This window comes from Atractosteus spatula, chromosome 12, assembly GCF_055471065.1.
Source record: "Atractosteus spatula isolate fAtrSpa1 chromosome 12, fAtrSpa1.hap1, whole genome shotgun sequence".
NCBI lineage: Eukaryota > Metazoa > Chordata > Actinopteri > Semionotiformes > Lepisosteidae > Atractosteus > Atractosteus spatula.
This window is the reverse complement of record NC_142717.1, coordinates 41,574,086-41,590,293: the sequence shown is the minus strand read 5'-3', so window position 1 is coordinate 41,590,293 and position 16,208 is coordinate 41,574,086. Positions and strand designations below refer to the sequence as shown.

General features: G+C 37.1%; 1 protein-coding gene across 2 annotated transcripts in view; it reads right to left on the bottom strand.

Moving 5' to 3' along the window:
• The window catches only part of cdk14 (cyclin dependent kinase 14), a 185,133-nt gene extending 171,100 nt beyond the window's left edge, over nt 1-14,033 (bottom strand). Inside the window, exons 1-2 of one of the 2 annotated variants that reach the window (XM_088929677.1) lie at nt 13,567-14,033; nt 9,254-9,285 (exon numbers count right to left, since the gene is read on the bottom strand). In XM_088929677.1, coding sequence (XP_088785803.1) covers nt 9,254-9,285; nt 13,567-13,660 — 126 coding nt within the window. In that variant the 5' untranslated portion in view covers nt 13,661-14,033. The remainder of the gene's footprint in view (nt 1-9,253; nt 9,286-13,566) is intronic. The other variant, XM_088929679.1, reaches the window with a different exon arrangement.
• Between the last annotated feature and the right edge of the window lie 2,175 nt (nt 14,034-16,208).

The following is a 16,208-nucleotide window of genomic DNA, read 5'->3' as shown; positions in this document are numbered from 1 at the left end:
GGGGTCTGTTTATTCCACTATTTTCAACTGTTGACAGAAAATATATACATTTGAAAATGTCAGCATTTATTTCATGAGGGCTGGTAATGAAATTCTAGTCTATCAGGTGAAGGATGCACAATTATAATAAAAGCATTCTGACAGAGTCTGACAGGGTTTTGAAATAATGCAAAATAAGGCACTCTATCAGTACCTGTGTGTCTGATTAGATCTGCATATTGAATGCGATGTGAGACAGCTCCCAATGGTGAAAATTAATATGGCATTGTCTTATATTTTTAAAACATTGTAATATAATTTTATTGCTATTAATTTAACAAAAAAAATCACATATCCAACTCCTTTATTCTTCTTGAAGATGGGATAGAATGCTCTCAACAAAGCATATTAACACATAAGGGACACAAACCATTTCCTGCTACAGTTTAGTAAAAACCCTGCTGTATATCACTATGCTACAATGGTATTTCTCATTTAAACTTGCCAAACACACCCCGGGTGGAATCTGTTGACTGGCGTTGCAAACTACTTTATTAGACAGTCAGCTGAGTTGTGGATTATACTGTATGAGACAACAATAGAGCCGAAGCATTAATATTATTCCTGAAGCCATACTAACACATATTTAGGTAATTTGACCCGAGCTGAGGTACTCTCTGTGCAAAAATGACTACTACTCTTGTGACTACAAACATCTACTAAACAGTCTTTTTAACATAATTCAAGACCTTTGAGCTCTTTCCATAGTACACTGCTATTAAAGCAAAAACAGGAAAATCAATACCCCTAGCTTTGGACAAAGGGCAATTTGTAAACGCAAGCTTTTTTTTTCTTAGCTCAAGTCTTAATAAGCTCATCACTGGCTTAATGGGACCAATCTAACAGCTTCTTCCAACTCTTCAGGTGCTCGTGCCTTGAAGAGACCAAGAAACCCTCCAAGACACAACAGCCTTCCAGGAGCAGGACAGCCCACCATGTCAATGCACATCCATCTATCAGCAGTGTGTCAAGTACCAGAACTCAGACCTGATGTGATGGGCAACTCTATGAACAGGGAACACATCCCACATCAGGAAGGGGAAAAAAAACCTTCATAATTACCCTGTTCAAATGGAGAACACCAAAACCCCAGAGATTTCCTGTTTATAAACAGCCAGTAAAGACCCCTGGATTCTTTTACCACTGAATCATTCAAACTCGAACAGCATTTGAAATTCAATTAGGCAGCCCAGCTGGCCCTGCTCCATTAGCACTGAGAGAGGCAGCAGAAGGCAAAAGACTGACCCCTCCAGGGGTGAATGGTTACCCATGAGCAAGGCTCTGAGGACAGAGATTAGCACAGCAGTATCGCAAGGCTAGGCTCTGTGTGAGTGTAGATTTCCGAGAGGCAAAGACACTGCGAAAATAGTAAAGCCTGAAGGATGCAGGTACTGCTTTGGTAAGCATGAGCCATGCATTTTCTCTCTCTTAACCTGAGAGGCACCACACATTCTGAAACAGTTGTGCTGCAGTAGCAGCTAAGGTGATGGATGCTGTATATTCTTCAGGCTAGTACAGTCAAATCAGATTGCCCATAAAGATAAGGAAGAGTTTCAACTTACGACACTGCCCAGTTGAGAAAAAAAAACAGCTTTGCAAATCAATAAATGCAACCTAACATGCTGGACATTAACTTTTAACATTCTGTACCAAATTACTGAACTTTTATCTGTTTCCCCTTGTAGTAAGATGTGTAAAAACCTTCATGCTGTATGTACTAAGGGAAAACTGAGGAAAATAAAGTTGTATTGTAATAAAGAAAAAAGTGCTGACCACAGTGTTTCAACAGTAATCACACTCCATTTTCTTTTGAATATTTCATTACCAGTGTTGTCTTTTATGCTTTACAAAGAGTAAAGGTCATTTTTCCCCAATAACCGTGAGCAAATAAATGTGGAAGTGCATTTTGTAAGTTGGTTAAACCGATTCCCATTTGTGTGAGTTTAAAATAAATGTTACAGAAATGACAAACCCCCAGTATAATCAGCCTTTGTTCACTTTCATTTTCAAAGCTGGCCAGGAAGTAGCCAGCAGGTCTTCTCTGTGCCCTTGCAACAAGTAAGCACCCACATGTAGTACTTGCAAGACATGTCCGTTAAACCACACGGTCAAGAGTCTGAACTACCATGTACATCTTGATTTCAGCTTCAATCTTAACTTGTTTTTCCACATACTTCCACAAAAATAAACCAAATATATTTTACACATATACCTTTATCAAATAAAGACACAATTTCAACATACAAAAAGTCATTTACAGCCACCTCCTTAAAGATGATTTCTACACAACAGGAAATAACTCCTTTCCTTTTTAAATTCTTCACATATTTTCCTGTGAAGCTCACAATTATCCATTTATAACAAATGAGCCAATCATTTGTTTCCCATTTCACACAGCTCTTCTAAAAGACCGCACACTTGACTGATACAAAGCAGACATTACATACAGTACAGCAAGTACATAAGCATGTCTAAAACAGCACTGTGAAATCTTTCTTCTTACTAACGTACAAAGTTACTAGTATTTTGAAAATATTCAGGCAGGCTCTTTTCTCTTAAAAGTTTCTTCAGTGCTTTTTGAATTTAATTTTTTAAAAGCAGGACTTGATGCCAGACATGCTTGAGCAATTATCAATGCAAAAAGAGAACACGGTTTCAGATGGCATGCAGGACCAATTTGATGAACAAGGTATTAAGGTTTCAGCACAAACACTAAGAAGAAGACAGAGGAGAAGGGACTGAATGGTTAGAAGGAAATCCTTCATCGGCTGGTGATCCTTTTAGTATTCTGATTCTGGCTTATGAAGGGGCGTCTGGAATAAGCTATCAAGCCAGTGGATACCCTGGGATTGTTCAAGAAATGGCTGGGAGAGATCCTCAGATCAATTAACTACTAGACATCAAACAAGCAAGATGAGAAAAACCGCTTTTGTTTGCAAAATCTCTGTCCATCCGATGTGTGTAGCTAAGCATTTTTTTAACCTGTACCGAATATAAATCCATTACATTGAATAAAACCTAAAATGTTAAATCACCACCTCAATCGCCACATTTTTGTACTGACCTACAAAGGAAGAGGGGAACTCAGTGATCACTGATGAGCTGTTAAAGAATCCTATAGAAAAGAGCACTAAATATGGGATGAACACTCTTTAGAAACCAATGTACTTTTTGTGTGATGTCTAGAAGTGAAGATTGCTAAACCACAGAGATTTGTTTTCTTAGGTCTACAATTTCCTTTTCTTAAAGCTTGGAAGAGTTTAAAGAAGTATGTAAATAAGAGAATCCTCTGAAAGTAAACTAAAGGTATGGCTTTGTTACTCATTATTTCTGGCCACTAGCAGCATTAACCTTCCTCTTAAGTGCTTGTAGTGTTATATAATTAAAATACCGCGCCCCTCTTCTATTATTGCCTGCCAAATTTTCCACTCTTCTGTCAGAGCCAGCCACAGAAGAGTGATCTAAGAGCACAGTCTAAGAATGATGTAAATGTAATGCACCAGATACTGATCTTGGACAAGCATTATCATGCGAGAGACAGTAAGCAGGTATGGTGAGAAAAGAGCAGCTTTTATCAGTGTACGCAGCATTTCGACCAGTTCTACTCAGACAGCGCTGCTTATTAAAGGTGGCATTTTTCCAGGAGTGCACAAATACGAATGTCAGGACTGCATTACTGTACAGGACTGGTGAGAAAAGTCACTTGACTTAGCTTGTACATAATAATGTGAGCAAAAATAGACAAATGAAGTCTGACAGGTGACAATATCGGAGAATGCTAAAAAGAAAAGAAAGCACATAGGTTACATTTTGTGGTCACAGATCACATTACTGTGTTGCAGCAGGCCAACAAGGCAGCAACTGGACCTCAATGTAGTCAAACACCATCCTACTGAAACAGCATACCTAAGTGTGTACATAATTTAACATACCACACACACATATATATATATACACATGTATGTATAAAACTGTTTTTCCCCTTAGTTACTTTATGGCACACTTAAAAGGAAACAAATTCTATCAGTCTCTTCAAATACATTTTTAATGTCAAGAAACTGCTGCATCCAACTTTTGGTATGCAGACATTAAAATACCCTTCTTAGTCTTCAAGCGTAGTCAGTTTATGTAAAAAGTTCAGGAATCATGGACATCCTAATAACCCCATCATGCAAGATGGACGTGAAGCTGAATGTTACAATGAGGTAAGGCTATCCTAGGCAAAAGCTATTAGGCACGGAGAAAGAACCCTATACTGTATGTGTTATAATTACAATGTAAATACATGCATGCGTTACTATTAGAAATCTGCTTCTTTATGGTAAGGGTCACAAAAAATCCAGATTCTATTCTGGATCCACAGATTTCAGGACAGGGCTACACCCTGTGTGGTACACATGTCCATTTGTAAAATTACTGCAATCCAATATGCCTTTAAAACATGGAAGAATTGCTACACTCATAGTTTGCGACACGCATCCCATTAATCTGACAGACCATCAATGTTTTTAATAAAACAGTTTAAAAATGGGAATTATTCTCTCCCTTTAGAGGCATGAAAACAAGCGGTGCTCAGTGTTCCATTAGAAGTTCACAACCAATCTGTCTTTCTCTTGGCTAACTCTGAAGGGGATCCAGTTAAACAAGTGCATTTTTTGTGAAGATTTCCATGGATATACAGGATATTTGAAAACAACTAACAACTGCAAAATAAAATCTCTGACTGGTCAGATTGCCATTTTCATTACAAGGTCTAGGTGGTTATTAAAGTGCAATATTTGGACCAAGGCTTCATGCTGCATTTGGGAACCACCCACAGCTCAGTAGCAATGTCAGAGGCAGAAGAAACATTTTAGCAAATTCACTGTGATTCTGACACCATAGCAGTGCAAAGTGATGGTCTCATTTCAACACCCGGCTTGTTCAGTTCATCACCGCCATGTCTTGCAGATACAGGTGTTGAAAAAAGGAACAAAAACCTGCAATAGTAATGTGAAGTATGGCTTCAAAGACTATAGTCTTATAAAATACAATAGCTTTTTTATTCACTTGCAAATTGATTTCAGTGACCACAGGGCCTCTTGTTTATCTAATTAACTTTCCAATATGGAAATAACTTCACACAAAAGAAACCTATTCTACAGCTTACTATATCATCACTTTTTACATAATTATGTATTTTAGGGAAAGTTGCTTTGCCAGCAGTGCTAAGATGCAGAGTGAATGATGTCCAGCTCTGTGGACAAGGACAGGCAGTACTGGCCTTTCCAGGAGTCCAGAGAAGTGGGTCCAGTTCATCAATTTTACAGGAATCTGTCGGGTTCATGGAAGCACAAGGATGTTTATGTCCAGTGACTGGTCAGAACATTGTTGGGATTAGCTCTTTCATTTCTTCATTGCAAGCCACCTGAAACTTAATCTCCCATGAAATACACTATTACTTTTGGATAGGTGGACACCAACAGAAAGTAGTAGAACTGCCTCCTGCAGAGTCCAGAATCAACCACATGAGTGGCTATTTCTTCACATACCACCACGTTCTGATGGTCCAGTGGCCTAAAGCCTGTATTTCATATATAGTGGTTTAATGTAAATTCCCGGATTCACAGATAACCACCATTTGAGAAGAGACATCATAGAAAATACATTCTGAAAGACAAAGATTTGGTTCTCTCTCTCTTGCCTTGTATCCTATTCTGCTGTGTTCTGAACACTTGCCAATGTCGTGCTACACTGACAGAATCTGATTTGTCAGAATTTGGTCTTCGGTTTGGTCCTTTGCTCAGAATAAAGTGTCTACATTGTCAGTCTCACTTATTAAGCCCACAGCAAAATATAAATATAAATATATAAATTCCCAAGAATTCTACTGTATGTGTGCAATATAATAATAATAATAATAATAATAATAATAATAATAATAATAATAATAATTGCTTATACCTATATAGCGCTTTTCTGGACACTCCACTCAAAGCGCTTTACAGGTAAAGGGGACTCCCCTCCACCACCACCAATGTGCAGCATCCACCAATATATCTAATATACTAATGTACTGTATACAGGAAGAGGTTTTTTTTAGGTACCCTTCGTAGGAAGGTTTTTAAGAAAAGGAAAAACAGAAACCAGAAAATATGATGAATATGTACAAATCTTTGAAATGATTTGTGCTGAATAAGAAATACTTATGCCATGTGATCCTATTTGATTAGTAATTAACTGAGACTAAGTCACAAAAAAATTGTGAGTCTACTGAAAACAAAAATATGATGTACTACATATGCTATATATGTATTTTTAAAATTAAAATAACAATTTTAAAGAAATATAAGTAAGAATGCCAGTAAGTTTACAAATTGTATAAATAAATGGCTAATGCACTAATAAAGTATTACTTTGTAACATACTTTAAGACCTGTTTTTCACTTACTATGTTTTGTTCACTTTTATAAAATATATTTCATATTTCTGTCTACAAGATGGCATTATTTGCATCTTTGTGACAGAAGCAAGCCTCTCAGGTTAGCTTAGAAATAGGTTTGCAAACACTGACAAAGATACATAGACTGTTAAGTATCTTTAATAACAAAATCAATAGCACTATGCCACAATATCAATAACTAATTAAGCAGAATTGCAGGTTATTTGGCAGAGATATACTAAATACAGCAAATGTCTTTATATTTGTAGCAGCCACCTTAAAAAAACTGCTACTAAGCTAAAAATCTCGACTCTCCTACAACGTCTGCACCTTTTTTAAACATACGAATACTACTTCCTTGTGAGAGTAAATTAAACTAAAATGGAAAATGAATATGAAAAGTACAGAATATGCAAAAAGTTTTAATAAAATGGAGGTGTGTGCGTTCTTATTAGCAAAGGTTAAGAAATACCCTAAGTGAGTTGTGAGACTTAGAGTTAAATAATAAAATGCCCACTCGGGCCAAGAAATCCAACACGTCTGTATGTTTTATGTGTGAACACTTTGGTGATTGAGAAATTAAAATTAAATGGCTTAAAGATAAGGATAGTAAACTACTAACACAAACTTTACTATTTATCTCCAGTTTGAGTGAATTCCAGAGCCCAAAACACTGCATCCAAAATGTATACTCTTTAAACTAACTTTATACTAAAACAGTTCTGGGAAAGCAAGACTGTTTTCATAGAATAAACGTCTGCAGGAGTCCCGAGATTCCAGGCTTTACCTGATGAATTTTAAAGGGCAAATAAATATCTCTATAAATATGAAAACTACAACTCCTTGGCATGAATGTGAGTCTCACCACTAGCTAGAGTCTGGGAGTTTTAAGTTTATCAATGAGAAATCCCAGGGAGGATTTCTGCCGCTCCATAACTTTCTCACTCCAATTTGTCCGTGCTTTTTTTTCCTGCGATACCTTTGCTTTTGTCTTTTTAATCCTTTTAAAACACAGTGTTGGTCACATAATCCTGACTGGTCTGCTCCAGAGGGTTCCAGTCTTGAAAGTTGTCAAACATCTGTAGTCTCCACTCAACTGGAGGCAGCCTATCTGATCTGATATCCCCAAGCTGTGAAAGCCCTGTTAACACCTTACCACCTCTATCTAGCAATTCAAATTACACTGGTTAGGGGAGACAAATGAAAATAATATCATTATGGAAAAAAGCACTGTAATCATTTACTTACTGTCAATGGGCAATATAGATAACAGTAAAAGGAAAGAGAAACAAAAGCACAGTAAATTCAATCAATAACAGAGAGTTAAACTAATTTCTACAACAAAAGCTGAATACAAAAGATTGGTCTTTAAGCAAGTTTTAGAAATATCACCAGTCACATAGTCTGTAATGGATCTGGGCAATGAAAACTACCAGTGTGGACATACATACAGTACCTCACACTTAACAATATTATGTGAGAAAATGGTTATTCATGGCATTTTAAAAACCTTCTTTCAACACCATTTATATGGCCTATCGGTATCAAAAATGTCCCCTTAAGAAAAACAAAACAATACCTCGACATTGCAGTTCGGTTTTTGTGTTTTAGTTTTTGATCATAAGAAAATGCAACGAGAAGCTGCATGACTGAAAATGTGAAAAAAGCCTTCAAGATACAAAATAAGGTGAGATGGCATTCCTTAGGTCTACAGAACAGTTTTGAAACAATTCCAGTAATATAACCACACAATCTAACACAGAAACTAATCTGCCACTGCTTTAATTAACTTAGTCTAAGCCATTCGGTCAAGGTAAAGAAATATATAAACAATTTCACTATCAGACTGGCATGCACCTACATCAATGTGTGAAGCAGTCAGCAGGTAGCAGTGATGAATAATATGCTGTCTAAATTGCTGCAAAATGATGGAAACTCCTAGGCACAGCAAACAGCATTCTGAGGCAGGATCTCAATTACGGGTAACTCAACAAAAAAAGACCTTACTCTTGCTTTATAAAACAACAAAAATTTCAAAAGCAAGACTTTTTGCCCTTTTGATTGAAATACACTTTGTACTACATAGTGTTTAATGCGTTTTTGTGCATCATATTCAACAATTCCATACATTCTCTTCGTTTCAAATACTAATTTAGTCTGATTTTATGTCTGCATATAACAAAGGAAACTTTTTGCATGAAAACTAGCACACAAACATAGAAATGGTTTTGCAGGAAAATGGCCCACAGGAGAGTGATGTATTCTCTAACAGCATTGAATTCAATTCTGATGTTTAGGAACTATGATTTTGAGGCCTATGAATATTAAAAGAACACTTATTCCAATAAGAATAAGGGGCGGAGCAGTGGCTCTGTGGCTCAGGATCTGTGCCTGTGACGGGAAGGTTGCCAGTTCAAATCCCGCAGCCGGCAGAGGAATCCTACTCCGTTGGGCCCCTGAGGCCCTTAACCCCAACTGCTCCAGGGGAGCCGTATAAATGGCTAAACCTGCGCTCTGACCCCAAGCTTCTCTCCCTGTTTGCGTTTCTGTGTCTCATAGAGAGCAAGCTGGGGTATGCGAAAAGACAAATTCCTAATGCAAGAAATTGTATAGGGCTGATAAAGCAACATTACGTTAAAATATTACATTAGAAGCCGAAGATTTTAGTTTGACATAACATCCTAAGCTAGAAGTTGGAATATGTGATGGTCCTTTAAATATCACTTGTGTTGTTGTGTTTTCTTTTTTATGATGACATACAGTACACTCTTCTAATTAAGATAATACACTTACCTCATCAAAGTTGCTGTCATCTTTCTTGAATGCTTGAAAAGAAAAATGGAAATCAGCATAAGTGTTAAAATACTGCAAAAACAGCATCTTACTAAACTATTCCATTTATTGAAAGTGTATTGTGCAGATGTAGATAACTACGTTCCTTTACAACAAACATTTTAGATCTTACCAAGGCCCCTGAAAAAAGCCATCAATATTATTCACAAAAGGCAACTGCAGTGAATATATCTGGTAACAAATGTTCCTCAAAACTAAAAATGAACTATAGCACAGCTTCAGAAATTAAATAAAATACGACAATTTGATCCTTGAATGTTAATTGTAACGCTATCTTTCCATGGGAGTACAATAAATTTCAGTAGCTGCAATTGCCAAATGAAGCTAAGATTCAGATTTAACACTGCTAATGTTTAAATCTTGTAAAGTTTCATGATGTTGCGTAAGGCTGAAATTGCAACATTGGTAAGACTCTTCTAGGTATAGCTGTTATTATTCTTTTGTAAATTAATCTGTTCAGCTGAGTTTGGAATTGCAAGTTCTCTGTGCAGTAACAATAATGTGACACATTCACGATTACAATAATGCATTGAGCTGAAACCAGTTTCAAAATTCTTAGATGTCACAAAGGGATTATAAAAATATATGGGTGAATTTCTTGAAGCATTGTCAAGATGTGATGATAGTCTTCATTATGGTATTCACAGTCAGTCATTATACAGTAGGTGTATGGACTACAAAACAATCATCCTGCCATACAGAATATTAAAAATGTAAGGAACACTTTGAACAAATAACAGAAATATGTTTTGGCTACTGTGAATACTCTAAAATCTATACAAATCCAAAACTCTAAAATTTAAATAAATCCAAAATTACATACATATAAATAAACACAGTAGTGTTAGTGTGCCAACTCTAATGGCCTTTTTAAATAATATGACTGGTGCTGGTCCATAATGTGCAGGAACCCATTAGTGTTTTTGAGGGTTTTATTCAAGCCAGCGTTTATTTGTTGCCATTATTTTATTTTACAGGACAATCAATACTCCTGTTAACTGAACCATGAAATTGTACTCTCTCTTTATAAATGGCATATCACAGACACCTTCAGCTTAAAGAAAAAGTTAATTGCTCATCTCCAAAAGAATAACAATTTATTATGACAATGCTCTCTTGATGACTGTCAAGGTAATACACCCAAAATCATTGATATTGGAAAAACTTCAATATTGTTAATAGCGTTTCAAAAAAGTGTGAAGACTGCTTTATCTTTATATGTTAAATAAATCAAAATGGCCAAATAATCTACTGTAAGAACCTTCCCAACACACAGAAAATAAGAGCATAACAACATAACATGATTAACAGGGGTTTTAACCACATCGCTCATTGTTTTCATAAACCAACTCAAAACACTATAAACATTGCATTGTTGTGCAGTATGAAATATAGTTTCCTCCACAATTCTTTAAATGTTTTTGTATAACAATCATCTTTTGTATAATAATGTGCAAAGAGATACTATTTGCTTTTAATTTGTTTATGCGCGTATTCTATGTTAAAGTTGTAATGCCACATGTTTATAGATCTCAGAGAGATGCTCCATTGAGTGTAAACTAGGTTTTCTTTATTAGCAATGTTCGTTTTCTACAAAAAAACTTATTTTAACAAATGCAAAAATATTTATTCATCCAGTCTTACTCCTTGACTTACAACCAAAACATACAGATGCCTTCTCTCCCTCAAAATCAATTTAAAAAAAAACATTTCATAATGAATAAGCTGTCAGCCTCAACATTCCACAGTGATGGATCTACCACAAAAGACATCCAAAAACATGTCACCAGTTAGATCTGAAAGGATCTAACTTTCAGAACACATTGATTCTGAAAGGATAAATCAGAGGAACAAGAAAAAGAATTACATTCTGTATACAAAATCCAGAATTCTCATATTCGTATTTTTATTTTCGAATGCAAAAGTTCAAATACACTGCCTCAAGAGCCATAAACAGTATTCATACTGTAGCTCGTCTTTGCTGATGATTTCTAAGAGAGAGAGATCCTCATGTTATAAACCTCACAATAAAAACTTCAGAAACTAAACAGTTGCATAATAAATTATACAGGTAGTAATTTGTAAAAAAAAAAAAGATACTTGCATTCTATTCAGTCCTGCTAGAGTTTGCATCCCTTTGTATTTTAAAAACTTTATGCACAATCAGACCAATCCAGGAAGAAAGAACTGCCTCACATTGTCTCAAAACAATATAGTAAGAACGCTTCAGTGTGTACAGGGCTTATTAAAAAATTAATATTCCTAAAAACTCAGAAAGATGATCATTTTTGCTGTTATTGTTTTTACTTTTTTATCTAGCATTTCTTCCCATGATCTTAAAATGCAGCACTGTAATTGTTGTATACCACTACTGCGTGTTTTACCACATTGTTAATTCTCCCATGAATAATTCACTGCAGCCTTGGACCTAGGTAAACCTCTCTACAACATACTTCATATCCTGGGAATACGATGCAAATGGAAATTTCTTTTAATATTTCATAACAATTGTAAGCATGACCCATGTCTAGTGTACATTCAATTTGCATTGCAGTGAATATTCTTAGAGGTCTTCTATCAGGGCTACACCTCATATTTCTCCCCGAGTTCGATTTATTTTTCAGTAATGATCATTGCTATGCGCTCTCCGTGCCAATAAAAAGATACAAAAATCACGTTTTATTAAACTGTTGCCTATTTTAAGGTTCAATGATGGAGATATCACGTGGACATTAAAGCGTAATGACACAGACATTGGACATGAAATGCAGAGTAAAAGCAACGTGCCAAATATTGTCCCCTATCGTTCTGTAGCAAAAGTAACATGTTTTGATTTTCCAAAACTCAAAACGATCACAAATCTCGATGTGAATGTCGTCTCATGACGACTGTAAACGGCAGCTGATAATGAAAGAAAGAGTGACTTTAGGTTCGTATACCATTCGTGGCTGCAGACAACGGCAGAACAAGACTGGGTTTACGGAGTTTGAATTTCTAAATTAAGCGCTTCAATCAGCAAGTAGAAATCCAACAACAGTTAACTGCAGTTAGACAACAACTAGACTTCACTTCACTAGGGACACACAGTCCCTAAACTCGTGTACAGTATCCCTACAAGGCGTCCCCATTAAACAACACTGTGCGGTTTAGGATTTTCAGAACAATGACGTAATGCTCTTTGTTTTATCTTCCACGTGAAACTGACACTAAATCGGTGCACAGAGGCATTCATTCCCAGTGTTGCAAGAACCCAATTGCTTCGTGCCACGGCAAAAACAAATTTCTGCGACACCAAGCGCACACCGGTGTTCATGCAAAACGTGCCGCTAATGGTGATTTCAATCGGGCTTTTATAAGCTAGGTTAATGTATTGTACTCCCCCAGGACAGGAATTTGTTTCTCCCGCCCCCCCCAGAAAAAATCTGCTAATCCTTAGAAACCCCGCGGTTATGCTTTCGAGCATTTCTTCTGTATTCGTCTGTGAAATTATAGTTCATTGGGGAATCTTATCTGGGATAAGAAGCTGCAGCTCGGGTGCTTTAAGAGCATAGCCAAGTCTACTGCGGCCAATGGCCACCTCGTTATCAGTGATCTCAGGTTACCAGGTTTTGCTAATTGCGACGCCCGGTGTCCTCTGCAGCTGTACCTAGCATACAAACTGGTCAAAGGCATGGCCGTGTCATAGTTAAAGGTATCTCTGAACCACTCTTCACGCTTGTTGGGATTCTTAAAGGTGTTTAACATTTTTTTTAAAAGCGAGAAAGGGGTCTTGTTGATTCCCAGCTGAACGTTTTGTTGTCGGTTTGAAACTTTTACCATTTTTCAGCGCGCTACCAGGGGCAAATGATGGTCATTCCGTTAATGCACACAGGTGACAAAGCACAGTACATAAAGAAGATATCCACAGTCTCCCATTTAAAAAAAAAAATAAATTGGTGTATAAAAGCATGAGAGGTACTGTATCTGCCCAGACAGTCAGCTACAAACTGATACCACTTTTCGGAATGAAGGTATCTAAACTATTTACGGTCCACAGACCCGGTTGCATCGGACCTGCATTGTGCGGTAGTGCAGAGAATTTCAGTAACGCAAATGATAAGTGTTTTATCAACCTCTTTCTCAGTTTTAGGGCAAGGAATGTCCTACAAAGAACCCTCATTGTACTCAAGACAATCGCTAAAAGATACGAGCCAGGACCCTAGCAATACTTTGCTGAACACACAAAAAAAAAACAGGCAGGCGACTCTACTTACTTATTCGGTTGAAACTCTCCGACAAAGTTCTTCGTAACTTTTTCATTTTGCCGATTTTTTCAGCGGGCTGCGAAGCTGGCATGAAGTCACACATTTCGATTCCCGGTTGCACCGGAGTCGGTAAAAGAAAAGGTCCAACACCACAGATCCTGGAAAGAAAAGTCGAGCAAGCGGCGTCTCCGCTTTTGCTATGCTGTCAAACCCAGGAAATGTGCTCTGCGAGAAGCTCCCGTTTTCAAAGAGGCATTTTCTTGCGCTAGTTTTTTTTTTTCCTTTCAGGTTTTTGCACTTGCGAACTTCATTTCTTGAGGCAGAGCATCACTGCTGGCGATTTAAAAGAACTGAAACTTTACAACGTGCCCAAGAAAGGATGTGCTTTTTTAAAAAAAACGTCTTCCGCAGGTCTGTGTCAATTTCCCACTCTCTTTGCTTTCACTGTTTTTCTCTCAGTCTGGATGTCATTTTCGGGATTCTCTTTTCGGGAGGGGGAGTAAAAGAGGGGAAAAATCCCACCTCTGCCAGCCCATGATTGGTCAACTGCAGTCAATCTGGGCTGTGATACATTATCGGTCCCTTCAATCAGAAAGTAACGACTGTAAGGTCAGTCATCGCTTCGATTCGAGCTGTGTGCTTTAAACCCTCAAAGTTTCTTGCAGGGTTTTTAGACGAGAAAAAAAAAATGTGTGCCTTAAAAATAATTGCAGGACACTTTGCATCGTCTCTTTTTGTTTGTGTTTCGATTATGTTTTGAAATAAGAGTGAAAGGCTTTAATCTTTATAAAACTATTAGTAATGCTATATATTAACGTAGAGCGAACGAACTTTGGTCACTTATATTATGGGTTTTCTATCAAAGAAGGCCAGTTGTACATTTGCAAATAAACGTTTCAGCTCTTTTATCAGCCTGTAGTTCCATCCCGCATTCCAGCACGCCCAGGATACTTTTCAAGTGGGTTTATATTAAGTAATGATCTTTCATGAGTCTTTCATGCATTGTAATCTCTATAAATAATAATTAAAGTTGGAATTGTGACAATACAGAAATTTCGTTTCGGTATTTATGGAATTGCAGCATCTTTAAATAAGAAATACACGAGAAGAAATAAAGGGTTTCATAATCTAATTTTACTTTTATACTAAATATGAATCTTAATCTGACGGTCTTGCACGAACCAAGTTAAAAGTCTTGTGCGCCTATACAGTAGATCTTAGGACATATTTTAAATTTTTTAACACTGAGTTAGTCAATGGGGGTTGGGATTTGAAAAGTTACAGTGGTTTTAAAATGGATTATAAACATAATGTTCTAAGTTTAACATTGCTTATTATTGATTCTAAACATTTAGGTGACAGGTTGGCTGTAAAATGTTATTTCTTATTCTTTAATTTGCTCTGAAATGATGATAGTGATAAAACCGTAGCTCTATACTCTAATGAGTCCTCATTCTTTGCTTCCAAAGAACGACTTTCATTTAATAATCACGTCTCTCCCCTTGTTTGAAGTCTTTACAAGGGCCCTTCACGCTGGAAAAAAAGAACCGGGAGATGAAATAAAGGTCATCTTCACAGCCCCTCATAAAGAAGAGCACCTTTCCAATCGCCTGTCATTCTGAATTACACCAGGACCTCAATAGACACACTGTGATGCATAATGTGCGGTTCATCATTTTCTTTACCTTCCTTTTACTAGACGATATGTGAGCAAAGTGAAATTTGGTACAACTTTCCATAATAGGGATGTAAAAAAAGGATAACATACAGTACCAACTCTTTACATGTGAAAGGTCTTTCACAAGCAGTGCTGGTAATACACTGGCACCTTAAGGTGTCTCCTGTCTGTTGTCCATGTCTTAGTTTCATTAAGGCAGATGGGAATCACAACTGCTTGATACAGCAGGGGTTGAGCTTGGTTTAGCTGAGGACACAGTCTGGGAGCAGTTGCTTGTACAGGCAGCCAAAGGCTGAATTTGCATATTTGTGGCGATGTTGATCCTCTTAATCGATATCAGCCGGTCTGATGTTCCCCAAGTTCAAGTCACAGGAAATGCTATACGTGTTCAACAGAGTCTCTCAGCGAATCTAAATTGCCAGAGCTGTAGGCTTCTTATTCTCTGTTCTAAAACACAGTCGCAGGAGGTTAAATTCCCTACCTTACAGTAATTTAACTTTTAGTAAGGAATATTCAAATTAATGTTAGGGTTGACTCCTGTCATAACATCAGTGGCACTTGTAATTCACAAATCAGAATAATTGCTCATGCTATCATTGTCAGACATGTCTCCTATCTTCCAAACTATTATCATCTTGAAACAGGTGGAGAACAATTATTAATTTCTGCATTAATGGCTTCAATCTCTTTAATATGATCTTCCAAAGTGCTTCTGAGTTGAAAGAGTCAAAGAAGGCCATGAATAGAGTTTGTTTTGTCCTCAACATTGTCCTGTAGCTTGTAAGCACTGAAGATCATGTCAGTTGTGCCTCTTAGTCGACTGCACCTACAATGGGATTCTGGGAGAAGCTCTTCAGTAAGCGAAAGGAGACAAATCTGGAGGGTTCTCGCAATGAGACAGCAAGGTGATTTCCATTGTCAGGTATGTAGCCTGTCCTCCAAACTATCATAATCAAGGCATCCTACAGGGTCA